The sequence below is a fragment of the Ovis aries genome, chromosome 14 (genome assembly GCF_016772045.2).
Source record: "Ovis aries strain OAR_USU_Benz2616 breed Rambouillet chromosome 14, ARS-UI_Ramb_v3.0, whole genome shotgun sequence".
NCBI classification, from domain to species: Eukaryota; Metazoa; Chordata; class Mammalia; order Artiodactyla; family Bovidae; genus Ovis; species Ovis aries.
The window spans coordinates 49308908-49335912 of record NC_056067.1 but is presented as its reverse complement, the minus strand read 5'-3'; the positions used below and the strand labels follow the sequence as shown (position 1 = coordinate 49335912).

The 27005-nt window shown below is 58.5% G+C and overlaps 1 protein-coding gene across 4 annotated transcripts; it reads right to left on the bottom strand.

Moving 5' to 3' along the window:
* Positions 1–27005, bottom strand: LTBP4 (latent transforming growth factor beta binding protein 4). 4 transcript variants are annotated; one of them, XM_027978306.3, is made up of 33 exons: positions 26834–27005; positions 24989–25047; positions 24694–24832; positions 24101–24210; positions 18992–19183; positions 18590–18837; positions 18411–18513; positions 17982–18056; positions 17764–17886; positions 17074–17238; positions 15738–15887; positions 15481–15612; positions 14782–14913; positions 14571–14696; positions 13674–13799; positions 12914–13156; positions 12066–12191; positions 11858–11977; positions 10869–10997; positions 10523–10648; positions 10108–10230; positions 9738–9869; positions 8488–8619; positions 8283–8408; positions 6934–7080; positions 5892–6158; positions 5508–5579; positions 5104–5232; positions 4748–4894; positions 3607–3759; positions 2275–2655; positions 1732–1884; positions 1–418 (listed from the first exon to the last, which is right to left on the bottom strand). In XM_027978306.3, the coding sequence occupies exons 1-33, from the start codon at positions 26980–26982 to the stop codon at positions 264–266; spliced, it is 4890 nt and encodes a 1629-aa protein (XP_027834107.1). In that variant the 5' UTR covers positions 26983–27005; the 3' UTR covers positions 1–263. The 4 variants fall into 4 exon arrangements, with proteins under 4 accessions (XP_027834107.1, XP_042088005.1, XP_027834108.1 ...); XM_042232071.2 differs by lacking the exons at positions 8283–8408; positions 8488–8619; XM_027978307.2 differs by lacking the exons at positions 24101–24210; positions 24694–24832; positions 24989–25047; positions 26834–27005 and adding an exon at positions 22613–22881.

Below are 27005 nucleotides of genomic sequence, written 5' to 3'. Positions count from 1 at the left end.
GAAGGTACAAAATAGGTGTTTTTTAATTGAACACTTTTTATAAAAAGGAGCAGGAATGTGAAGGGGACCGTGGGCTAAGCCTGGGCCCGCGGCGTCGGTAGGAAGGCTGCTCCTTCTTGTCCATCTGTCCCACTGACCCTCCTCTCCGCCGGGTCCGGCCTCGCTGTGCGCATGCGCGCAAGCGGGTGGGTGGCAGGGTTGTGCAGCAGGGACCCCGCGTGCGCAGGCGCAGAGTGGGCGGCCCAGGGCTGCTGGGGACTCACTCAGGCCCGGGGTCTGGCGGGCGTGCAGTGATGCGGCTCGTGTGAGGGTGCGAATCCCGGGCGGCAGATACAGCGGAACGAGCCATCGGTGTTGACGCAGCGGGCGTTGACACAGAGTGGGGCGGCCGCCTCGGCCTCGTCACACTCGTTGATGTCTGGGGAAAGGGGATACCAGGAGTGCTATTCAGGGCAATGCACCCCACTCCAGTACTCTCACCTGGAAAATCCCATGGATGGAGGAGCCTGGTAGGCTGCAGTCCATGGGGTCGCACAGAGTCGAACACGACTGAGGGACTTCACTTTCACTTTTTCTTTCATGCACTGGAGAAGGAAATGGCAACCCACTCTAGTGTTCTTGCCTGGAGAATCCCAGGGACGGGGGAGCCTAATGGGTTGCCATCTATGAGGTCGCACAGAGTCAGACACGACTGAAGCGACTTAGCAGCAGCAGCAGCAGCATTCAGGGCTGGGGACCCAGGAGCCCGCCTCCCTGGCCCCTGAGGGTTGTGGATGCTGAGTCTCCTGTCGGAGTGGAGACTGTTGGCTGTGTGAGCTGGACAGGTGACTTAACCTCTCTGCACTTCAGCTTTGTGTTCTGTGAGATGGGTATGGTAGCCCCCTAGGACACTGGGGTTTTGATAGGAAAACAATACTGATGATGATACTAACAACCACAAATGCTTGTTGTGCCAGACATTGTTTTGAGCATATTACCTGTATTAACTATCCTCCTAATAACCCTATGAGGTAGGTACTGGGCAAACTGAGCCTCAGCATGGGGAAGCCCCTGGCCCAGTGTCACCAAAAAGCCCAGGAAGTTCTCAGACCAGCTGGCAAAGACTCAGTGCCCAGCTCCCTGCTGTTTCTTAGTTCTGAGTCTTTGGGGAAGTCAGTTCTCTTCGCTGAGCTTTGGTTTACACAAAGGCCTCACTGTCATTGCAAATCGATGTTCTTGGCTCTGTGAAGTGGGTTCTGTAAGATATGCTTATTTTTCAGATAAGAAAAACTGAGCAAGGGACAGTGACCTGTCCGAGATCACATATCACACTGCTGGACAGAGCCTGAGGTCTATCCAACTGCCCCAGAGTCCTGGCTTGTAACCACTCTGCTTTCCTGCTGTCTAAACTAGGCAGACATGATTCATATTCCCATTTTACAGATGGGAAAACTGAAGGTTCTTCAAAGAAGTCAAGCAAATCGCTCAAAGTAGCCCTTAGCAATCACGCCTGCAGGATTCTATTCTCTCCATCCAGCTTCAAGCCCAGCCCTGGTCCTGCGGTCACAACCTGGCTTTCCTCACAATCTGACCTCTCCTTCAGGCATGCCCCATCCCTGAGCAAGAATTTCTTTCTGTTCCCCTGCCTAGCCGTTTGGCTGGTCTTCCTGACGATCCTGATTACCCACCGCTAGTAAAGGTTTTCCACCCTATCTCCAACCCCTCAGTGCTGGCCCTGGCCCACCCCCTCACCAACGCAGGACATGCGAGTCATGTCCAGGCGGTAGCCGTCGAAGCAGTCGCAGGTGAAGCCCTCGGGGACGCGCACGCAGCGGCCGTGGGCGCAGCCATCCAGGATCCCGCACTCCTCTGCCTCCAGTCCCTCGTAGCGCCCAGCCTGGGCACCTGCGGAGAGTGTGGGGATTCAGAGTTCAAGTGGGGCCCTGCCCTGATTCCCTGGGTCCTCTTCTAAATTGTCCATCCCGCTCCAGGGCTGTGGGTGGCGCTGTGGGGCCAGGATGTTTACGTTGCTCTGTTATCTCTAGCTTTTCCCTCTGTCCTCATCGTTTTCTCGGTTCATCTACCGAGATGGGTCTGTTCCTCTTCATCTCTGCTCTCTGTCGCTCTCTCCAACAATATCTCTGTTTTCCTGTCTCCCTGAGCCTGTGTCTCCCCCCGACTTCTCTTTGTTTCTATCTCTGTCTCTCCCCGTCCCTCCCTCCTTCCCTTCTCCTATCGCCATCTCTGTACACTGGGTCCTCATCTTCGCGCTCATCACTCGGGCTTAATACTCACCAGCATAGCTTCCACCTTCAGGCGACTCCTCAGGCTCTGGGAAGGAGCCACGGGTGTCACGGGACCGGTAGCGCCAGCGGGTGCCCGGGCCAGATGGAGCAGGAGCCTCGGATTCACCGTAGGGGCCACCATCGTCCTCAAAGTCTGGCATGTCGAAGGGTGGCGTCCCGTAGGGGGCCTCCCGTCGGGCGAAGGGCCCAGGTGGCGGTGGGTAGGGGTCATACGGTAGGACAGGTGGTGGGTACAACTCAGGCCCATAGGGAAGGCCCTGGTAAGGTGGACCTAGGTCTGGGCCATACTCGTAGGGGAGTCCAAAGCCACCTGGCCGTGGGGGTCCATATGCAGGGGGGCGCAGCACGTTGCACAGGGCCTCAAAGTCATCTGCAAATGGGAGCCAAGCCTAACAATCAGCTCAGGCTTCCCCTGCACCAGCTATTTATGTCCCCCCTCAGGGAAGAGGAGCCTGGAGGAGAGGGTGGGAGGGGTTTGGGCTGAGGCATTAGAGGGGTGTCAAAGGAACAGGTTGGGGTTGCAGGGTTGGGATCAGGGGTTCTGGAGCCAGGACTGAAGGTCTGAGGACTGAGGCTGGGATGCCAAGGCACTGAGGTCAGGAGTACTGAGGACTACAGCTAGAAGTCTGGATCCAAGTGATGGAATTTGGGGACCCATGAGATCTGGGGCTAGGGGCCTATGAAGGTAGGATGGCAAGTATCAGGGATCTGAGGGGTCAGGATGCAGGGGAGTAGATCTGAGCCATGGGACCTGGAAGTCAGAGGACCAAGGACCTGGGGCTGGCACTGGTTTCACAAGGGCTGAGAAATGGGGGACTCTGGGCTTTTAAGAGACAAAGCATGGGGGATCTCTGTTGCTGTGGGCTGGCCTCTTAAAGGCCCTTGGATGTGAATATCCAAGCCAGTGGAACTTGGGAGGTTTGTGAGCTATGACAGAGTCTGGGGGCCAGGATGGCAGGATCTGAGCAACTGGCATTTGAGTTATAAAGGTCTAGGCTTTGGGGGAGGGGTTCTCATGGGCTGTCTTGAGGTTCCAGAGACTAGGGGTTGAGGGTCTGAGAGCCCATATACATCAGGGCCCTATGGGACTGGAACTATGACACCTGCTGAGTCAGGCCTTGGGTTTTCTGTGGTTGAGGCTTGGAGGTCTTTGGGTTGTGACTTGGGGCCCAAGAAATCAAGATTTAGGAATGGGCTGGGACATAGGGGTCTGAGGGGCTGAGTTTGGGGGGATCTTGGGGTCTAAGACTGGGAGTCTGAGGACTAGATTTGGAGCCTGAGGGGCAGAATCTCTGAGTGTGGCCCAGGCAGGTGGCGGTACCTGAGTCCTGTGCAGGGCAGAGGGCACAGTCCATGCCCCAGGCCTCGCCATAGAGGCAGCAGCATTCTGTGTAGGTGGCCTGGCGATCCAGCCGAGGGCGACTGCACACGAGGTCAGCCCCCACTTCCTGCCAGCACACTCCCAGATTGTCATCTGAGGGCAGAGACAGCATGCATCAAGGCAGGAAGAAGACACTCAAGACCTCCCAAATTGCTCAATCTCCTTCAGCTCAGCCAGCCCCTCCCTATCATTCAGTCCTCATCAGCTGTGATGTGGCTTCGGGAAGTCCTCTTAAGTAGCTCCAGGTGAGTACAGGGCTTCGCCTGGCATGAGGTTATCAAATAGGAGGGAGACAGGGTCTAGGGAGGAGGAATCTATCCAAGTCTGGCCTCTGGAAGGCTCTGTGACCCCAGGGCAGTTGCTTTTCCGCTCTGAGCACTGTTGTTTGAATGACGTCTTAGAGTGTGGGAGGATGTTGTAGGAACAATAAGCAAGAGGAGAAGAGAATTTGGGTCAGTGGGCAAAAAGAGAGAAGGGACCCAAAGAAATAAAGACAAACACGTCAAAAGAGTCAGAGATTCAGTCAGAAACACAGGAAAGCAAAGGTGCAGCAAGAAAGACCTAAAAGCAAAGACAGATGCAGAGAGGGTCAGAAATTTAGAGAAAAGCCCGAAGACAGAAACTCATAGAGAGGTGCAGAGACAGAGACACACAGGAAGATAACAGAAAGCATGCTTTTAGCACTTAGTGAGACCAGGTCCTCCTTCTGTTCTTGGAAACAGAATTCTTTAGAGCCACCCTCTAAGGTAGGGGCTACTGCCAATCTACCCAATGCGCTGAAAGCAAGCTGTGGGGGTCCAAGAGGGAATAAGCAAACGTGCTTGCATACACGGGACCAGCAAGTGGCAGGGAGGTTCCTCTGAAACGTCCGTCCTTAACCACGCCAGCTGGCCTCCAGTTCTGAGAGTCAAAAAAGCCAAGACCAGAGGCTAAATGGGGCGTTAAGGGGCGTGACCGAGCCACGTGCGAGGGGCGTGGCCCGGGTGTAGGCTTGAAGCTGAGCGGAGCTTAAGAGGAGCTGGACGGCGTGGGCGGGACTGGGGCGTGATAATCGACGGGGCGGGGCGCGGGAAGACTTTACCAAGGCTCTGGCTCTCGTTGGAGACGCAGCGGCGCCGCGAGCCGTCCAGCACAAGTGGGGGCTCGCACGTGCAGTGATAAGAGCCGATAGTGTTGACGCAGCGGCCGCCCTCACAAGCTGGCTCCTCGTCCGCGCACTCGTCATTATCTAGGGAGGCATGGAGGGAGTGATTAAGAAGTAGCCTCCTCCCCTTTGCCCTTTCCCCAGTGCACTGACAACCTGATAAATGGAGTCTAGACTTCAGGCACGACTTCCTGCTGGTGGTGGTCACATTCCAGAGAGGCGCTGGCGTGACCAAGGGTTGGAAAGAGTCCCAGGCGAGGGTGGGGGTGATGGTGGAGGTGGGGGACTCTTACCGATGCACTCCAGTCGCTGGGCGTGATAGTAGTAGCCGTTGCTGCAATAACACGAGTAGCCCGGGGCTGTGTTCACGCACACGCCGCTCTTGCACACCTGATCTCGGAAGAGCTGGCACTCGTCCACGTCTGGGGGAAAGATGATCAGAGGCACGCGCCTCACCAGAGATGGGGGAGGGCCAGGTTGTGGGATGGGCTGGATCAGGGGAGGGGAGTGTGTGGCTGCAGGGCAGGATCAGGAAAGAGAAGGAGGAAGAGATGGTGACAAAGACCCAGAGACAGAGAGTCAGAAGATAAGGGTGGGAAGGAGAAAGACAGAGACACAGGATGAGAGATAGAGATGAAGAGAACAGAGACCGGGTGAGACAGAGCTGGGCTGGAGGCTGAGGGTGGGTGGGCCTTACCTCTCCTGAGGCTCAGATCTCCGCTGGGCGCCAGGTAGCCCCGGCCATGGGGGCACAATGACTGGTACTCAGCTGCACACAGAGACAAGGCTGAGCCTCCACACCCTGGCCCTAGGCCCTGCCTTGGGCCTGCTTGTGCCCACTTGCCTCAGTGCTTACTCTTGCCCCATGCCTGCCCTTCACTGCCCAAGACTTCAGCCCCTGTGCCTATTTGTATCCACCTCTCAGCCTGATGCCCACCTAGCTGTTAAGTCACCCTTGCCCATGCAATACCAGCACTTCTGCCCCTTGTCCAAGTGTGTCCCCTTGTCCCAGCCCAGTCCCATGTCCACCTATTTCTACTCAAACCCTCAGCCCTGCGTGCACCCCGAGGCCCAAGCCCACCTGTCTCGGTGCTTGGGCACTGCTGGATGCGGCAGCCGCTGCCCCAGCCCTCGCCCACGGTGCAGCAGCACTCCTGCCACGTCACGTTCCGGGCCAGGATGTTGTCACAGGCATCCGGAGCCGCGGTGTCAAAGTAGCACTCCCGGCGCCCGCTGCTCACAGGGCCCTGCCTGGGTGGGCTGGGCCGGCGGGGCGGGGGTGGGGGCGGAGGCCTGGCCGGCAGACTGGGGCTGGCAGGTGCGTGGGGCGGTGCGCCTGGGAACGTACCTGGGGAGACAGTGCGGGCTCAGCCTCCAGCCCCTCCGTTATGGACGGGGAAACTGAGGCCCCCGTGTGGCAGAACCAGGCTCCACACCCCTCACCATCCGTCGGCCATGGTCTCTTCCATTCTTGCCTCTTCTCCTTTCTGTACCTCTTGCCTCCTTATCTCCCTCTCCCAAGCATCTGGCCCCTCATCCCACCTGCAGTTCAGAGAAGAGGGCATTTCCCTGGCCTCCTGGAGGCCTCCTAATCAACACATCCCAAACCGGCCTGGGAATCTTCATACTCAAAACCCAGACGTGGGCCTAGACACTGCTCCCCGAACTAGGCAGCCCCACAACCTGTCCACATGGAACCGCTCAAGCCCCTCTCTCACCTGCCCTCTCCTCCCTACCTACCCCATGGCCCTTGCCTCCATCACAGTCCTGATTTCTCTAGATTATTACTTTCAGGCTATATTGCTATCTGTCCCCCCTGGATTGTGAGCCCCTTGAAGACAGGGTGGTTTTCTGGTCACTAGTGTGTTCCCAGTGCCCAGAAAAGGGCCTAAACACCGTGAACATTTGTTGAATGGAGGAATCTGGTCAAGTCAGAACCAGGATCTACTTCTCCTGACACTGAGTCCCACACCTAGGTTAACTTCTGTGTTTTGCAGTTTTTTGTTGTTTAAAACAACAGCATCTAACTGACGGCAGCTGTCCACGTCAGGAATGGTTAGATCCCATTACTTTCCTGTGGGGCCAGCAGCCATCAGTTAAATAGACTTTGATCTCAGTCTCACCAGCAGAGGTCCGAGGGGGAACACAGCGCCCAGTCATAGGGTCAAACTCCTCAGGGCTGTTGGGGCAGACACAGAGGAAGGAGCCTTCCACATTCTCACACAGGGCAGCTCCACACACGCCCTGTAGTGTCTCACATTCATTCACATCTGTGAGCAGGAGACAAGAGGGAAGAGGGAGTCAACGGTGGTAAACTTCTGGAATTCCATAAAAGTCTGAGCTTTGAAGTATTTAATGGCTCAGATCCCATCCTCTACTTATGTTCCAGTGACAAACCCTGATTTCCCCATGGGAGTCATCTGCTCCTCCATTTTTCAACCCATGTGTTTTGAGTAGGTCAAGCAGATTGATGCATTTCTCTGGGTCAAAGACAGGCAGTGACCCAGCTGGGCCCAATCAAAGCCAGTCCTGGGACTTGTTCTAGAAATACGCAGAGCCTTCCTCTGTAGCTAGGGATGGCAAGCTGAGGATGTCAGCCAGAGGTGCGACGGCCCCTTTCGTCGTTGTGAAAAGAGAATCTGCCTGAAGATAAATGCAGTAGAGGATAGCAGAGCTGGGAGACAGCTAGCCTCATTACAATTCCTATATTCACGTAGCCTCGAAATTCAAATATTTCCCTGAACTTCACAGTTTTGATTCCCTTTAAAGAAATGAAGCCTGATTTGTTCATATTTGTCAAAACTAAGAGAATGTATAATTAAGAATCATCCATTGCACTGTAAGTTGAACCTCAAAAATATCTGTGAACACATATTGATCTCTGGTTAATGACATGCATTATGCATGAAAAATTTTGGGGAGTGATATAGTGATGCCTGCAATTTAATTTTAAATCTCTCCAAAAAATTAGGTGGATTAATGGAGAGACATGTGAGGAAGCAAGTATAACGATAATAGAATGCAGGTCATGGCTGTGCAGAGATTCACTCTACAGGCCTTTTAACTTGCCATATGTTTAGAAATTTTTCTCATAAAATGTTGGCAGACTTCCCTGGTGGCCCGGTGGTTAAGACTCTGCGTTCCAATGTGGGGGACAGGGTTTCAGTCCCTGGTTGGGGAACTAAGGTCCCATGTGCTGCCAAACATTTTTTTGTAAATGTTGGGGGGAAAAATGTTTACATACACTTAAGGTTACTGTACTTCTACTCCCTTATGCATGAATTTTTAAAGCACGCCCCAGATAAAATCTGAGTTAATAGGGACTCCTGACTGACATGAAAATGATCTTCTATTCCAAGGTCTAAATTCCATACCCCTAAAGGTTACATGCACTCAGATCTATGGAGAGGATCAGGGCTTGACCAGCCTCTTCCCCACCCGCTGGCTCCACCCTCCCCCAGGAGCCCCGTACCCACGCAGTGACGCCCGTCCCGTGCCCCCTCGTAGCCCTGGTCACAGAGGCACTGGAAGGAGCCAGGCAGGTTCTGGCACACGGCGTGGGCCCCACAGAAGGACCGGTTCCGGCATTCGTCCACATCTGCAACCACCAGACAGTCAGGCCGAGGCTGGAACTTCTATCCCCTCTGCCTCTCACCCGTGGCCCCAGGGACACGCACCCTGGCATCCACCCCCTGGCGTGGGCTGGTAGCCAGGGTCACAGGCTGGCGTGCAGCGGTAGGAGCCAGGGGTATTCTCACAGCGCTGGGCTCCACAAATCGCTGGGCCATATTCCTGGCACTCATCTATGTCTGCAAAAGCATGGGGAGGGCGTAGGGGAAAGAGAGGGGAGTCACAGGCCTGATTTCACAGGTTCTTGGTGCTGCTTCCAGTTCCTATGCCTGAGAGGTCTCTGACTCTGGAGTCTGACCAATAAGCATTGATACCTCTTAAGGCAGGCAAGGCCTCATTACCATTTCTCAAATAGCCTAAACGTGACCCCACCTCAGGACCTTTGCACTTGGTGTTCCCTTTGTCAGGAATACTCTCCCCTCAGCTATCTGCATGGCTCCCTCTCTTGCTTCACTCCAGAGTCTAGGTCCAGCTGCCCTAACCAGCCCCCCCCACCCTTATCTAACCTGTCCTCTCTGTCCATTTATCCTGCTTTACTTTCCTTCTTAAACTTCTTATATCCATGTATTTATTAGCATGCTGATTGTCACCTCCCTAGAATCCAAGCTCCACATTGGCAGGGGTTTGTGTCTGTCCTGTTCCTCACGCTATCCCCAGGTGTAGGTGCCCCTAAATCATTTGCTGAATGAATCAGTTATTGACATATTTATTGTCTGTCTCTCCCGCCTGAAACATCAGCTCCATGAGGACAGAGATTTTTTTGTTTTCTTTTGGCTGTGCTGGGTCTTCAGTTGTGGCATGTGGGATATAGTTCCCTGACCACAGATCAAACCCAGGCCTCCTGCATTGGGGCCGCAGAGTCTAACCCACCAGGGAAGTCCCATGGGCAGGGATTTCGTTGGACTTATTGCCTCTTCTGCTACCAATGTCCCACACGGTAGGGCTTAATGAATTCTTGTGAAATTAGTGAATGAGGTCCATGAAACTAGGTTTCCATGAATCAGGGGTCTGGCAACCCAAGAATGCAAGGCAGTTCACAGTCATTTCATCTGTTCCACAAAATGTTGACCTGCACACCATCCCCCCTACCCCCAAAGCTGTGCTGCCTCTAGAAGCGAGGTCTGGTCTGTTTCCTGATAGAAGTGTCTTCCCTCAGCTTCCTGTCTCCCCACTATAGACAATGTAAGGACACACTAGTAGCTTGTTTGCACCACCGATGGGGAGAGTTAAGCGAAGCCTGGAGCCCCTCCTTGATCATCAAGAAAGCTCTTCGTGGAGACCGGGGCAGTGGTCTCACCGTCACAGGTGCCCTCGGGGCCTGCGTGGTAGCCGGGGTCGCAGTCTCGGACACAGCGGTAGGAGCCCGGGGAATTTTCACAACGCTGGGACCCGCACAAGGCCGGGCCCCGCTCCCGACATTCGTCAATGTCTGAGGGAGGAGGCGGGGCTGTCAGATGAGGGAAGCGGCGCGCGGGAAGAGGGGTGGCAAGGAGGGAAAGTAGAACAGGTTGGGGAGACAAGGAGGGGAGAGCAGGATTAGAAGGGGGAGGCGGGAGACGCAGGAAAGGGGGAAGGAGGAAGCAGCAGAGGGGAGGCAGAGAGGGAGACAAATAGGGGAGACCAGGAGGCAGAGGAGAGAGGGATCTGGCTAGGGCGGGGCCTCGCACCGAGACAGGAGGCGAGGTCTGGGCCGGCGCGGTGTCCCGGAGGACAGATGCACTCGAAAGAGCCGTCGGTGTTGGTACAGATGCCGCTCTGGCAGAGGTCCTCCTCGCTGCATTCGTCCACGTCTGCGGGACAGTGTCGGCAACCGCAAGCCAGTCTCCTTCTCTGCCTGACATTCCAGACCACGCCCCTCCACCGCCTTTTCCCCGCCCCTATGGCTCCGAGACTCTAACGCCTTCCCCTACCTGCCTTAGGCTCCTCCCTTTCCTGCAAGCCCCACCTCCCCGACGAGCTTGGCTCGAGCCTTTCCATTCACTGCCCAATTTATCCAGACTCCGCCCTTTCCCCCTTTCCTCTCCAACTCCGTCCCTCCCTTTCGCCACCCTTTCCCGGTTCAGGCCCGGCCTGGGTACCGACCGAGGCAAGAGGCTCCGCGGGGTCCGGGCCGGTAGCCGGGGGCACAAGTACAGGCGAAGGAGCCGTCGGTGTTGAGGCATTCGCCGTGGGGGAAGCAAAAGTCGCCCTCCAGGCACTCGTTCACGTCTAGGGTACCCAGAGTTCAGACTGGGTCACCAGACCCATCCCCAGGGCCCAAGCCCCGCCTACAAAGCAGCAACCCTGCTCGCAAGCCACGCCCCAGATGGCCAGTTTCTAAATTCCACCTATGCGGTCCCTTAGTCCAGCTCCCACCTCCCCACCAGGCTTTGCCCAGGAAGCCAGGGCCCACTCCCAGGCTGTCCAGCCCTTTCCCCACCCAGCCCACCTGCGCAGGGCCCGGGCCGGCCAGCTGGCGCCCGGTAGCCTGGCTCGCAGCTGCAGTGGAAGGAGCCTTCGGTGTTAGTGCAGTGGCCATGGGGCCCGCAGGAGGCGCCCGAACTGCATTCGTCCACATCTGCAGAAATGGGGATTTCAGAGGAGGTTCTGCTTAGGGACACATGGATGAGGGTCAGAAAGAAATGATGGGAAGTGTCTTGGGTTGGACGTGAGGTAAAGAGTCCAGGGAGGTAAGGTAAAGAGGTAAGGGAGACCAGGGCTCCCTAATCCTGGGGACCATCTTCGGAGGATCCTGTGTCTGGGTTTCTGGGAACTCCCTGTTCCTAGGATCCTAGGGGCAGGTGAAGGGACTGGGACAGGAGTCAGACATTAGTTAGGGTAAGGGGTCAGGTATTATAAAGCAGGATAATTGGATGCCATTCTGATGAGTCAGGGGTCCGAGTCTCTGGTCAGGGGTTGGGATCCAGGATCATGAACCCAATCAGGCCCCAGAGAAGGGACCCTGAGAAAGGGCAGGGGAAGTGAAAAGACAGAATCAAGCATCACACAGAGTCAGGGGTTATGGTCAGGGTTATGACTGGTAGTTACAGTTAGACCAGGTGTCACAGTCAAGTTTAGGGGTCACAGGTCGAATACAGGGCCAGAGGACAGTTGGGGCACAACTGCTACCAGGGTTGGGGTCCCAGGGTTATCAGCAGTGTTCACAGCTAAGGTCAAAAGTCACAGTCAAGTTGAAGGTCATTGATCACAGAGGGAGAAGTCACATTCAGGGCCAAGGGTCATGGTCCAGATCAGAAACTGCACTCTGATCGGGGGTCAAGTCTAGGTCAAGAATGGCAGTCATGCTCTGGGGGTTGCGGTCCAGGTAAGACGACTGAGATCCAGGTTAAAAGGCTGCAGTTCAGGTCAGGGGTCATGATCTCAGTCAGGAGTCATGCCGCACGCAGGTCCAAGGTCACACCCAGGGCCTGATCTTACCAGTACATCGGCCATGGTGCAGGTGGTGACCAGCAGGACAGGCTCTGCACTGGAAGGATCCGGGTGAGTTCACACACTCCTGCCCAGGACATGCCAGGTGGTTCTCACACTCGTCCACATCTGGGGAGCAGACAAGAGTGCGGCTTTGAAGTAGTGGTCCAATGCCCCCCTCATCCATCCACATTCCTCCCTCCCTCCCCGGCCTCACCCTCGCACTCAGAGCCGGCAGCATTGGGCTGGAAGCCTGTGGGGCAGACGCACTGGAAGCCACCTTCCGTGTTCTCACACCGACCATAGGTGCAGGGCGGGGGGCTACGGGCACACTCGTCCACATCTGGGGCAGAGGAGGCCAGTGGGGATGAAGAAGGGGCCTGGACCCCCTACCATCACCACCCACCCCAACATTCCATTCTGGAGGCAGTGCCCTCGACCTTGCTCAGGCTGCCCCCTCCTGCCAGAAGGACAGATCACTGCTCCCCCATTAATGGTCTCTCTAACTGCCATGAAGTGGCCAGGACACCACCTCCTGCATGATGTCTTCTGTGCCTCAGCCCTGTCCGTTCCTGAGAGTTCCCACAAGCACAAGGTGGTGGCTGAGTCGCTAAGTTGTGCCTGACTCTTGCGACCCCATAGACTGTAACCCACCAGACTCCTCTGTTCATGGGCAAGAATACTCTGGAGAGGACTGCCATTTCCTTCTCCAAGGGCTCTTCCCAGCCCAGGGGTCGAATCTGTGTCTTCTGCATTGTACATGATCTCCTGCATTGCAGGTGTATGCTTTCCCACTGAGCCAGTGGGAAAGCCCACAAGCACAAGAGCATCATCCAAGAAAGGGGGGAGGGCTAGAGAGCACCCTCATATTTGGAGAAAAGGGGAAAGACTCTGGAGCCAGACCCTCCCCACCCCCTCATTTTCCCCAGGCGTCTGTTCCTGTCCTCCTCCACTGAATCTCATCCCTCTGCCTCTCTGCTGCCCCCTCCTACCCCAAACCTGTTTCTCTCTGGTCCCCACAGCAAAGGGTGGGCTGTGGAGTGACTTTAGACCTGGCGCCCTCACCTTGGCAGGGCGCCCCAGGCCCTCGGGAGCGGAAGCCAGCAGGGCAGGCACAGTGAAAGGAGCCTGCTGTGTTGTCACAGCGGCCAGGCCCGCAGGGCGGTGGCTCCTGGGCGCATTCATCCACATCTTCTTCACACGCCGAGCCCCGGAAGCCAGCCGGGCACACACAGCGGAAAGAGCCAGGCAGGTTCTCACAGACCCCTCGGCCACATAGGCCCGGGCTCTGGATACATTCATCTACATCTGCTCAGAACAAGGGACGCAGGTCATACCTCCCTTATGCCCCTCCCCCCATACTCTATTCTGCCTCTCTGACCTCCATCGTTCTGACCTTTCACCCTGCACCATCCTGCCACCCTGTCCTAATCCCCGGGCTCTCCATCCTTATCACTCTGCCATCTTATCCCTCATCATCCTACCTCCATCCTCTATGCCTCTATTTTTTCAATCCCTATGAAGCTGCTTGTCTGCTTCCTAGAACTCTGTCTTTCTAGTCCATATCAGCGGGCCTCCTTAAACTCTGTCCTTCATAACTCTACCCTTTCATCTCCACCCCCTCCCTCTGTTTCTCCAACCTCCATGACTCAGCCTTTCTGTTTTCCATCACTTGGCCTCTCCGTCCCCAACCAGGCTGCCTGTCTGGTTCTCAGAGCCTGGCCTCTGTCTCGAATCAATCAGCCTCCCTCTGCCTCCTGGCTCCGTCTCAGCATCCTGCACCGCTGCTGCTCTTCCCTTCCCCGCTACATGCCCAGTCCCTCACCCTGGCAGCTGGCTCCGTGCGGTGCAGCCTGGTACCCCGCGGGGCACACGCACAGGAAGCTGCCTGGCGTGTTCTCGCAGCGCCCACGGTCACACGGTGGCGGCACGCGGTGGCACTCGTCCACGTCTGCGGGCACAAACAGGGTGGCTGGGGCTGGGGCAGACACTCCGCCTCCTCCCCTCCCCCAGACGGCTTGGCGGGGGTGGGGGGGCCCGGGGACAGCAGGGGCGGAGTCAAGCTGGGGCAGGGGCCAGGCTGAAGCGGGAGCCAGGGGCGGCAGAGGGGCTCGGAGTGGGTCGGTTTAAGGCTGCGGTGGAGCTTCAGCGGGGAGGACAGGACCTGAGTTGGGGAACCAGCTTCGGCAGAGGCAGAGAGGGGAATCGTGAGGGGGACAATTTGGGGAGCAGCAGCAGGGACTGGGTAAGGCAAGGGCAGGAAGGGCAGCTTTGCAGACCCAGAAAAGGGAAGGCAGGAGGGGGCAAGGGGTGGATTGGGGATGGGGCAATGGTGTGACAGGGCGGAAATCACGGTGAGGAGGTGGGTTACAGCGGTTGAGGGTCAGGGGACGGGCCTTGGAGAGGGCAGGCACTAGTCTGGAACATAGAAGGGGCGGGGTTATATGGGGGCGGGGCCAGTGGAAGGGCGGGGCCAGGACCCAGCACCATAGAGAAGCCCAGGCAGTAGAAGGCAGGGACCCGCCCCGACCGGAAGGGCGGGCAGGTTGCGAAAGAGGCAGTGGTGCGGCCGGAATCAGTCTGGAGACTGGAGACGGGGCCCGGGGCCAGGCCAAGGCAGTAGTTGGGCTGAAGGGACGTGGGAAAGCGTGCGAGGGCGGGGACTGCTCCAGAGGAAGAGCTGGAGCGAGACCCCGGCTGGGGTGGGGCTTGGATTTCTTACCCAGACACTCCGTACCCCGCGGGCCGGCGCGGAAGCCTGACCCGCACACGCAACGGAAGCTGCCTGGCGTGTTTTCGCAGCGCCCGGGAGCACAAGGCGTGGGAACGCGGCGACATTCGTCCATGTCTGCGGGTACAGAAGGGCCTGGTCAGGAGGTGACACCGTACAGCCTCCCGTCCTGCCTCCATCCTCCCCCCGCAGCCTGGCTCACCGATGCAGTGTGTGCCCTGCGGACTGAGCCGGAAACCGGAGTCGCACGCGCAGGTGTAGCCACTGGGCCGGGGGATGCACCGTCCGCGGCCGCAGACCTGGGGATTGCGCTGACACTCGCCTGCAGAGGGACCTGCGGGGGTCCAATGAGACAGGGTTCCCCCGTGTCTGAATCCCGTCCCTTTCACCCCAGTACAATTTCCTCAGATCCTCTACCTAAAACACCCTCCTGGGTGTCCCTCCTCAAACCCAGTCTTCTCCCTCTGATGCCCTTCTCTATCATGCGATGATCTCATCAGACCTTCTGCCTGAATCCTCCCATACTGCCACCCCAAAGTGTCCATTTTCTAGTATTTTACTTTACTCTCCCGTCCTCTGCCTGAAATATGTTTAGTGTCCTCCACGAAAATCACTTGTCTCACATTAACTGAGCACTTACTACCTCCTAGATACTTCACACACAGGTTGTTTGATCCTCACAGTAATGACAGAGCACTTGCACCCAGGCCTGTCTGACTCCAGCCCCTGGTGCACACACCATCCCACCCAGCAAACCCTGATCTTTTCCCACCCATTTCTTAGCTCCTCTGGCTGTCACATCCCTGTTTGTTCTATTCTAGAATCTTCACGGTGGAGCCTCCCTCCCTGGAACTCTTGCCTGTGATACCCCCATCAATGCCCTCACTTTCCTCTACCACACCTGATTCAGGGATCTCAGGACGAGTCCAGGCAGGGATGCTGGGCAGGGGAAGCTCAGCGCCTGGCCGGGGCTCTGGCCGGGGCTCAGGCCGGGGCTCAGGCCGAGGTTCTGGGCGATGAGTGGGCAGAAAGCCTGGTAAAGAAGGGGTGTTAGCATTGGAGACCTTGATTTGGGTGTCCCTGAACATCTCCCCTTTTTTATGTGAGCCTGGGGCAGCCCCTTGGAGACAACACCCTCTCCTCCAGAAACCAGCTCACCTGAGGGTGGTCGAGAGGTGGAGGGTGGGGCACGGGGCTGGCTGAGGGACACTCGGGGTGGTTCCTGGCCCAGGGGTCTGGTGTTGTAGCGGAGGTCGGAGGCAGAGTAATGGTAGCCAGGGCCAGCTGGACAGATCTCCCGAAAACCCTCTGGTAACAGAAAAGGGAGAAAGATGGGCAGAGAAAGGGCAAGAGAGTAGGGGAAATGAGAGGGAAGGGCGGTGAAGGAGAAAGAGAAGAGGGAGTTGAGCGTCTGGACTTGATCGTGGGGAAGGCTTGGCCTGGGGGTGTGTTAGGGGTTTGGATTGGATGCTGAGATGGGGTGGTACCCTGGCAAAGAATGGGATATCTCAGAGGCTAAGGGTGGGACCAAGGATGTTTTTCTTTCTTTGGGATGATGGCAGGGACAGGAGTTGAAAGCGGGGTCTGGTTTGGTGTCTACAGGGACAGGCCAGGAAGCAATCAGGTCCATTGTGGGGTCTCGTTTTATGCAGAAAAAGATTGCCAGGGAGGTGTCTCGGAGAGGGGTGTGTCTTGGGCAGGGGCCAAAGCTGAAGTTAGATAGGAGGCAGTGTCTCAGAAGCTGGGGACATGGCCAAGCCTCGAGACAAGGTTGGGAAAGCAGTCTATCTCAAGGACTATGAGAGGTTGAGGCTGGGGGTGACGCTCGTGGGGCACAGCCTAACTTCAAGGTAGCGGGCCTCAGGTGTGGGTGTGGCCCAAGGTGGGGTGGGGCCCAGGCGGAGTCCAGTCTGATGATAGGTTGTCTCAAAGGCCGGGGGTGTGGCCAAGGCTAGGGTCTAACTTGATTGGAGAGTCTGGGGGCGGAGCCTAGAAGGCCTATTTGCGTCAACTCTGAAGAAAGGCGGGAAAGATTGAAGGCGGGAGGAGAAGGGGAAGACAGAGGGTGAGATGGTTGGATGGCATCACTGACTCAATGGACATGAGTTTGAGTAAACTCCGGGAGTTGGTGATGGACAGGGAGGCCTGGTGTGCTGCAGTCCATGGGGTCGCAAAGAGTCGGACACGACTGAGCGACTGAACTGAAATGAACTGAACTGAACTGAAAGAAAGGTGGGCTTCCAAGGTGGCCCAAGTGGTAAAGAATCCACTTTACCAATGAAGGAGATACAAGAGACACGGGTTCAATTCCTGGGTCGGGAAAAGCCCCTGGAGTAGGAAATGGCAATCCACTCCAGTATTCTTGCCTGGGAAATTCCATGGACAGAAAAGCCTGGCAGGCTACAATCCAAGGGGTTGCAGAGTCGAACAGAGAGCACGAAAGCAAAAAAAAAAAAAAAAAAAAGCTAGAGAAAGGCAGGCAGGAGGCACTCACCTGAGCCGAAAGGTGGGCAAAGCTGGCAACCCCGGCCCCAGGCTTTGCCTACACGGCTGCAGCAGCAGATCTGTTTGGTGATGTTGCGTAGAATGGGCAGCGAGCAGCCTCCGTCTCGAAGCACGCGGAAGCACGGCCCCTTGGCCTCTGAGATCACGTGTTGGGCTGGGGAGGTCGGGGAGGAAATTCTTCAGGGAAGGGTTGGCAGTGTAGTGGTCTAGGGGATCTGGAAGGTAGGGGAATGGTCCCAAGGAGAGCTCGGTGGGTGTGAAGGGCATCTGGGAAATCTCTGAGAGAGTCTGAAGAAGAGCTGGGGCGAGGGGCCTAGAGGACTGAGAAGGGTTCTGGGTTTGGGGAGAATCTGAGGGGGTGAAAGGGGGTTTGGGAAGGATCTCAGGATCTGAAGAAGTATCGCGAGAGATGAGGAAATATCGGGGCTTGAGAGGAGCTGATCAAAGTCTGGAGATCTGAGTTCAAAAGGTTTGAGGGGTTCTTAGAGGAGCCAAAGAAGCTCCCGAGAGTCTGAGATGTGCGGAAGGGGAGGTACGAATGACTGGGGGGGCAGAGGTGGGGGTGGTAGGGACGGACCAGGGAATCTGGGAGGGTGTGGTCTAAGGGAATTAGACCCAGGGATGCTCGGCCATGAGGATAGGGTGGACACGGGACCAGCCTCAGACCCCGGCGGCTCACAGATGCAGCTGCTGCGGGACGAGTCGAGCAGAAAGCCGTCGGGGCAAACGCAAGTGTACCCGCCATGCGTGTTTGCACACTCTCCGTGCTGGCAGCGCCCGCCAGTCGCGCACTCATCCACATCTACGAGGAATGGGGTGATCCCAGAGGCATCAGGGCAAGCTCCCCGCCAGCGCCTTCCCTAGACCCGAGCTCTTCCCACCCCTGCCCCAGCTCACCTTCGCAGGACCCATTAACCCTTTCAAAGCCAGTTGGACACGGCCCATCTGGGGCGCCCCCCTGGTGGGTGTTACCTGTGGAGAGAGGAGAGGGGTGGGCCAGGGGCGAGAGGAGCGAGAATGGAGTGGGCGGGGGAGAAAATGGGGTGACAGGAACTAAAAGGTGCTGAGTGTGGTTTGAGCGCAAGGTCAGCCTTAGGTTGGCGAATGGCGTGAAGGTCGGGTAAGAACAGGGTAGCTAGCCAAAATCAGAAAGTGGGATGGATGGTCCCAGCTGGTATGGGTGGGTCTAGACTGGAAAGGATTCCCACAACGGGATAGGCGTGGCTAGAATTCATGTAAGGGTACATCTACGGGCAGAGTACAGGGAGCGGCAGGGTACTCAGTCCTCCCCAGCTCCGAGCGCCTTGGGGACATCCTGGGGCTTACCCAGGAGCTCCGAGCACGACTGACAGTCGTGAACGCCCCAGGCCAAGCCGGCCCCTCGGCAGCACACCTCCTGCGTCCGGAGCCCGGGCAGCGGGGACGCACACTGTGGGGAAGTGTAAGGTGAGCGCGCCCCCGCGCGGTAGCAGGCTCCGGGCCCCTCCCCACAGGCCTCCTCTCACTTCGCCACCGCGCAGCTCCCGAAAGCAGTAACCGAAGCCCGAGGCGTCCGAGTAGCCGTCCTCGCGCGGCGCGCTCTGTGCCAACACTGTGTAGGGCGCTGCCGCCTCCGACCGTGCCGCCGCCTCCGCTCGCGCCACTGCCTCGGCATCCGCCTCCTCCCAAGGGCCGGACACACGCTCCACCTGGTGCACCACCACCGACGCCTCCTGCGGGTGCTCCACGTGGACGCTCACCATAGACGCCACGCCTGGAGAGAGGCACCGCGGGGCAAAGTGCGAGTAGGAATGCGGGAAAAGGGAGCGATGGAGAAGGGTACTCAGGAGAAAGAAGGAAACATGGGAGTTAGAGGAACGACGAGGTGGTGGAGGGTACGGAGGGAACTCTGGCCGCACTCTCCTCACCATGTTCATCATCGCGGTGGTTGGCCAGCGGCATGGTGTACACAGAACGGGTGAAGCCTGGCATGGCCGGGGCCGGGGGTCGGGCGCCCGATGAATGCAACTGGCAGAACTTGCCAGCGAAGTCCGGGGGACAGAGGCAGCGATCAGGCTTCACGCACACTCCTCCATTGTGACAGATCAACGGACACAGGACTGGGGAGAGAGCGAGGACACTCAGGGTCGGCAACCCTCCTTGCAGCCTCCCTTGGGACGAGACACCCTCGCTTAGTTCAGCCCCTAACGTTATAACTACACCCCCCTCACTAGCTCAACCCCTAAGGTTATAACTACACCGTCAAAGGTATCACTCAGTTCTAAGTCGTTCAGCCTTGAGTAGTCTTGCGTCATCTCACTAACCCTGGCCACTGGCATTGGCTGGGTCCAGCCCCTGGAGGTGTAGCCCCGCCCTCTGAGTCCTCTCGCCACGCCCCCAAGCTCCTCCTTCACTTTCATATCGCCCCGCCCTCCTCCTCAAGTCCCACTTTCCAGCCGAGTCCGAGGCTTACTAGCCCCGCCCAGATAGTGTTGGCCCCGCCTATAGGCTCAGTCACGCCCGCTCTAACTCGTGCCTTCGCGTTTAGTCCTGCCCATCTTTTGCTGTCCCAGCCCCTTTAGACCCAGCGCTTGTGACTTCCATTGACTAAAACTACACTTCAGTCACTCCTTGGCACCATCCAGTGCTCGCAACTCTGTCTTCTTACCATTCTAGGCACGTTTGCACCCCGTGCGGCCGGTTCAAGCTCCGCCCACATGCTGTACGTCTCTCCCCGCCCCGTCCCCGCTTCTCACGTCTATGCGCCCCGCCCACATCGCGTTCTTCTACCCTAAGGATTGCAAACTCCGCCCATCGAGGCGTCTAACCTGCTGCGTTTAGCCCCACCCATCTTCCCTTTCTCACGTTAGTTTGCCCTGGCTCGCTCGCCCGCGCTCCTCTCATCCCACCTCCCCGCTATCTGCGCGTCCTAGCCCCACATCCCCGCGCTTTGTGTCCGCCCACCTCCCGTCTGGCTCCGGCTCCCCTGTTCCAGCTCCGACTTCCCGCCTCCGGTAGCCCCGGGGCGGGGCCAGCGAGAACGCGCCTGCTCTCCCCTGTGCGCGTCCTCGTTGGGCCTCGGGCCACCTTGGGGCGGGGCACTGCCAGCTGTGCGGCGGGGTAAACAAAGAGAGGGGTGAGGCGGGGGCAGGGCGGCGGCTCCTCATTCTGGACCCTTGGGGGAGCCCCGGGCCCGCTGAGCCAAAGAAGGCCGGACATATCCTGCGAGGGCACCCCCTCCCTTTCTCCCCTGGGGCTGCCGAGAACAGCTGGAGACAGCTGTGCGGAGGGGAGGAAGGGGGCAGGCGGCCGGGGCCATCCAAAAAGGCGTGTGTGGGATTCTGAGCCACACACTGAAGACAGGAAAACATAGAGGGAGCCCCCTCAACTTATAAGGGTACGGAGACTGGACTCCTGGGAAGAGATCAGTTAGAAGGCAGCACTCCGCCGTTCGAAGACCTCAGGAGGTTTCTGGAACAGAAAGGGAGCCGATCCCAGAGGAAACGGAGGCAGAAGGAACCTCTTTAGTCCTTTTGGGGAGAGTTACCTACTAACAGGACTCTAGTGACTTGGAACGGCCAATTTGAGGGTGCTGAGAGCAAGGTAGAGATGGAGTGGCGGAGTCCTTTCCAGCACATGCGAGCCTCAGCTGTCTGGGAAGATTCTAAGATATTGCGGAATACCTGCTTCCCTCTCAGCTAAGGGATAAGGTGCCCCAGTCTTTAGATTAATGGCTGCTTGAGGGGAGCACAGTATCTGGAGTGCTCTTGGGAGAATCAGCTGATCAAGACCAACTTTGGGTTTCTCTGAAAATAGAGGGATCAGAAGTTTCTGGGAGAGGGTGTCAGCTGGGAGAGAAGGACTTGGATACCCAGCAATCAGGGATCTCTGAGGGGATTCAGTTGGAAATAGAAGAAAACGGGAAACTTTTTCAGGAAGGGAATTCAGCTAGAGTAGTTATCACTGTACAGCCTTTCTAATCTGGGGTTTCCCCTGGAAGTGGGGAGGAGTAGCTGAGGGACAAAACTAGAGTTCTCTGGTGAGGGGTGCAGTTTGGGGCGATTACATCAGAAGAATGGGCGGGAACTTCACTGAAGGGGCTGGTCTCTGGAGTCTGTTGATAGCGGTGCGGAGGGGCATGGGGACTCAGGGCAGAGATTCTCGGCTCCCCTAGTTAGGGGACTCAGGCCAGGACTCCAGGGTGCTCTAAGAGAGGTCCTTAATTAAGTGGCAGGCTTAGGAAAGGCTTAACTAGGAATAAAGTTTCCAAAATCGGAAGTCTCTGTTGGGGGGCAGCGGTCGGGGGAGGGGGCATTGCCGAGCCATCGAAGACACTGCCTCGTCTTCTCTTGTCCTGAATGTGGCCCACCCCCCCCCCCACCCCCACCCAGCTCCCTGAGGGCTCCCACACCCAGGGCGGGCCGCTAGATGGGCACAGGCAACTCCATGTCCCACACCCCTGGAGGGTTGAGGAGCTGAGGACATCGAGGTCCTCCCGAGGTCAGCCACCACCTCCCCCCCCCCCCGCGCCGCCCCTCGCAGTTCTCTCCTTGCGCCTCCAGGGGCTTGGCACCCGCCTGGGCACGGCGCCTGGCACAGGCCCGTTGAGGCTGGGCCGGGAGGGAGTGAGGGAAAGAGGGAGGAAGGGGTGGAGAGAGGGAGTGGCAGCGGGCGGGGGCTCCGGCGAGAGATGAGCTCACGCCGGCCAGGGCTGGGTTGGCCGGGGGCCAGGCTGGGCGAGTTCTCGGCGCCAGGGGCCCCCACTCCCCACTCCAGAGGGCCTCCGGGACTGGGGGCAGGTAGGCCCAGACTCTGAGAGCCCACCCACCACCACGCCCTGGAGCCAACAGGTGGCCCACTACCCCTACCTCACCTGACTCCCCCCGCCCCCACCAGGGCTCTCCATCTCTAGAGGAGCCTGGTGCGCAGACCCTCCTGTCCTCTGGGCCCCCCAGGGGGCGCCTTTCCCCCCAGACCGCCTGTTGGATTGCTCTTCCACGTGCGACCCTTGCAACTTGGGGTCTTGCAGAGACCCTCCTATGAACACCTTTCCTCTCAGCTCTCAGGATCGACTTTCCACACCCCAATCCCCCTCCTCATAGGCACTCCCATCCTAGACTTTCCTAATGCCTCCCACCCAAAGAAGCAGAAACGGAAAACCGCTTCTCAAGGCCCTGGAACTCTCCCTTGGACTCTTGGGACCCCTGCTCACAGTCGCAGGATTCAGACCCCTTTCCCCCAAGTTCTAGAGCCCCTCAATTCTGAGATTTCCCACTTTGACTCAAAGGCAAGAAAGTCAGCCCCCATCGCCTCACATGGGACACCACAGGTCCCTGAGAACCCTCATTGCTTGCAGAATCAGGACTCTCAGGATCCAACCCCAAAAGCCAGGAATTTGAGGCTATCTTCCTCAAATAAGCCGGGGATCCCCCAGCACTCTGGCACAAGGAATCTGGGATCCCTCTTCCTGGGGACTGTCTCCCTCATCCCCAGGGATCCTCCACCTCCCCCCGGGAATCCCTCCCTCGGGACCACCACCCCGCACTCACAGGCGCGGAAGCCGGGTCCCCCCGGGGCCGCCCCGCCGGGCGCGCCGCTGTCCACGCTGGTGGTGTTGCGGGGCGCGCAGGTCGGGGTGCAGCGGGGGCCGGTGGGCCCATGGACGCAGCTCAGGCCGCACACGGCCGGGGTGAAGCGCACGCGGAGGCGCTCTCGGGGTCGACCTAGCCCGGGCTGCGGCCGGAGCAGCGCCAGCAGCACCAATAGCGACACCCAGAGCAGCCGCGCGCCGCCCGCCATGGCTGCAGCGCCGCGCTCCGCCGCGCCGCCGCCCCAGCCCGCCCGAGGGGCCCGGCCGCGCCCGCCCGCCCGCGGGGGAGGGCGGCCGCGCCCCCGCTCAGGCCCCCCCTCCCCACCACTCCCTCCCCGGCGGCCGCGCGGGGGCGCGTGGGGCTGGGCGCGCAGCCAGAGGCGCGCAGGCTGGGCGCTAGACTCGGAGCGGGAGGGGGGGCGCCCCCTCTGCTCTCGCCCCGCATCAACAAGTGAATGGGGCCCGCAGGGGAGCGGCGGTGAAGGGAACAGGTGGGGGCGGGCCGGTCCCCCCTACACCCCACCTCAGACCGGGCTGAGTCTTTAGAGGAAAGAGTAGTGGGGGCCGCGTTTGGGGAGAAGGCTAAAGGCTGTCCCTGCCTCAGTCACAGAGACAGGGGCTTCATCTGGGTAGGCGATTGTCATGGCACATCTGGGCAGCCAGGTGGCACATCTGGGGTGGGGGAGGAGAAGGGTCGGTGCACCTGGGCACACGAAGTGATTGGGGGTCCGCCTGGTGGGCAGGACTCTGGAGGGGCCCACTTGAGGGCGCAGTCACATCTGACCAGGACCCTCACACCTGGGAGGAGAAGTCGGAATGGATTAGGGGAAACTGTGGAGGAAGATGGTGGGCGGGGGTCCTCACATCTGGCGGAAGGCCTACATCTGGAAGAGTTTAGGGAGGAGGGGACACATCTGGGCTGAAGGCCACAGCAGGAGGGAGACTTTTGAGGGTAGCGGAGACTAGGGGGTGTGCTAGCCCAGGGGCTGAGAGCTGGAGCAGGAGGAGTGGGGGAGGAGGGTCGGGAGAGCAGTGGAAGGCCTTTGGCCCCCTAGCCACCCCGCAATTTGGGGCATTCGGTGACCTGGCAGGCGCCAACCCGCACAATCGCTTTTGTTGTCTGGGCTAGTTCGGGCGCTCTCTGCCGGGACAGCGCCCCCCTCTTCGGCCGCGGGGAGCCCGGACGCTTGGCTTCCTGGCCCCACCCCCGCGGGTCAGCGCCTCTGGCCCGCGTCTAGTCCTGTCCCGGACTCACCTCTCGCAGCCGGACGCCGGGGTCCCTAGAGGGGGCTGAGTCCTGGGGAGGGGTGCTGAGCTACAGTGGGGGGCGGCTAGGCGGCGGCTGCACCGTGGGAACCAGACTGCTTTATCTGGCCCGGAACCCCCCCATCCCCCTTCACCGCCTCCCCGCCCCCCAACCCGGCGGAGGAAGGGCGGATGTTCTTACCCCGGGACTGGCCGGCAGGGGCGCGCTGTGGGGGCCTCCTTCTCAGCAATGCCCGGGCCCCCGGCCCGCGGGGCCGCCGTCGCCTCAGCAGGGCTCGGGCTTCCTGCAGCCTGGGTGGGATGGGGCAGAGAAGGAGTTGTCACCGCGGTTAGGCTGACCCCCTCCCCCCAACTCCCGCGGTTGGAAGGGACCTCCTACATCAGGAGGTCTTCCAGGGGAGGCTCTGCATCCCCCTTCCATCTCTTTCTGGGGATCAGGCCTGGAACATTCTTTAGAGGCTAGGAAGAACAAAGTCAGTGGGAGAAACCAGGATGAGGGAGGGAGAGAGAGAGAGAGAAGACAGGAAAGAAACAGGTAGCTATGAGAGAAAGAGACAGACGCAAAGAACAAACAGAGAGAGAGGGACACGGAGACAGAGACAGAGAGATAGAAACTGAAAGACCTAGAGACAGCGATAGGCAAGAAAAGGAGAAATAGAAACAGAGACACAAGTTGGTAGAGAGAGCAAGGAAAAGGAGACCCAGGGAGCAGGGAGATATGTGCTGGAAATGGCGGGATTGGGAGCATCTAGCAGGAGAGGGTCACACACTCACGTCAGTGGCTGCCAGTTAAGGGACACCTGTCTCTTCCTCACGCTGGGGCTGGGGCTCGGCAGCTCTGGGGGCCCTGGAGCCAGGCACCGCTGAGGGCCTGCACACTTTTCGGGCCGGCAGCTCCGGACCCTGCAGGAGGCTTCAGAGACAGCCAGGGACTAAGTGGAAAAGGAGGCAGCCGAGTTCTTCTTTCATCCAGCTCTCCAGCTGGGGTGAGGGATGAGGAAGGGACCCCCCGCTCTTCTGCTTCTACCATCTTCCCCCTCCAACCGATACCCTGCCTACAAGAACCCACCTCTAAAGCAGCGGCTTCTCCTGGGCCATCGGCTTGGGCAGCAGCGACAAGCAGGAGCACTATAAATAGAGGGAAGGAAGTCACTCAGCCCCTAGCACTATAGAACTCCCCAAAGGACAGCGATGAGGGATAGGGGAGGGGAAGCCAAGATAAGGCTGGAGGGTGCTTGGGGCTGATATGTGACCACTTTGAGGCACTTCGCTCGATGCCTTAGTTTCCCCATCTGTACAATGGGAGGCAAATTGGTTTAGGTAAAGGTCACAGCAACCTCATGTTTATTTTCCTTCTGAAGTGTTTGTTGGTAAGGCATTATTGGAAAAGACATTTTAAAGTCTTTTTTGAAAAAGAGAGAGACTCAGAGAGGATTTCTGAGCGCACTTCCAAGCCGGCTCTGGGAATCTAGAACCCGGCCCTCCCCGCACGTCCCTGTCCTGGACTCAGCCGTCATCCCGCAGTTTGCCAGAAGATGGCGCCACGTCCACAGGCCTCAACGGCTGGGGAGGGAAGTCCTCTTTTGACTGTGGGTCCAGCGGGGTGCAGAGGTGGACAGGGATACAGGAGCCACAGCCCAGCACTGAGAATCCCGAGGTCTGAGTTCTAGCCCGTTCCTGCCCTTCCACGCTGTGTGTCCTGGAGCCAGAGTCTCCTGATCTTTGGGCCTCAGTTTCCCGTCTGACCACGAGGAAGGAGTGGTTCTTCAGAAGGAACCTCCGCGCCGGGAGGGTCTTCGATTCTGGCTGGCGGAGCCCTCAGCTTGGGCGCAAGTGCGTCGCAACCCAGGGGCCCCCCAGACAAATCCATTATCCCCAAGCTAAGGGGGACGAGGGCTGTGGGTGCGCGCGCAGGTCAGGAGAGAAGAGCAGCGCGGGATGCTGCGAAGGGGACGTCGGCAGTATGGACTCTTTTTAGACGGGTGGGGCCTGGTAGGGAAAGGGGCGGCCCGGGTGGGAGCCTCCCTGACCCCCGATCCTGCCGTCATTCCCTCCCGCCTTTTCTCCGGGTTAACCCCTTCCCAGCCCCGCCCCCGGAGCGGCTCGGGTTACTAAACGTATTCGCAGAGACCGAGGCGGGAGCGGAGCCCGGGGCCTTTGTAACGGAGCGCTGGGCCGCAGGGCGGGGGGTGGGGGTACTGGGCAGACTGTTTCCTCCGATCTCGTCACCCGTAGACAGGAAGAGTGGCTATAACTCCCAAATCTATATGAAATTCTGGATTTCTTGCCGCGAAATCACGGGTACTTCATTCAAGCCCGGAATCCTCTAATTCTAGGAAACTAAAGCATCCTTAACCCTCGTGAAATCTGAGCCCCCCGGACCCCACCTCCGCACAATTTCCCACAAGCCCCTCCGCCATCAACACCAAACTCCAAGTCTTATAGGAAAAGGTCACTATTAATTATTTCAAGCATTCCCAAACCCCAGAAAACCAGGACGTCTCAACTCCTTAAAGCACCTTGATAACCTCCCATACTCTTCCTCCTTAAGGATCCCAGAAACCTGGGGGCCCCATCCCAGCTCGGCCCCACCCATCTATCATCCTAGGAGAACCCAAAGCCCCATCCCTATATAAACTGGGACCCTGCTCCAAATAAATTCTAGAATTCCCTGGAGCCACATCTGTCTCTACCGCACCGGGAGGGAGTCCCTCCGCTCAGAACCTCAATACACCTCGGATTCTAACCCCTACAAAACAGAAGGCCCTAATAAATCCAAGAGCTCTGGTTCTTTATCCCTATCACGAAGCAGTGGGCTCATGTTCCCCTAAATCCGAAAGTCCTGGTCTTCCTGGAGCGCCAGACTTATTGGGTGGAGGGGGCACAAGGACGAAGGGGCCGCAGCGGGGCTTACCCGGCCGGACGGCCCGGGATCGCCGCGACCTCGACGGCCTGGCTGGGGCTGGGGCCGGCGGCGGAGGCGGCGGTGGCGGCGGCTGCAAGGAGCGGCAGCAGCAGCACCAGCAGGAGGGGGCGGCGGCCGCTGGGGCCAGGCAGCCGCATCGTGTCCGGCGTGGAGTCGCGCT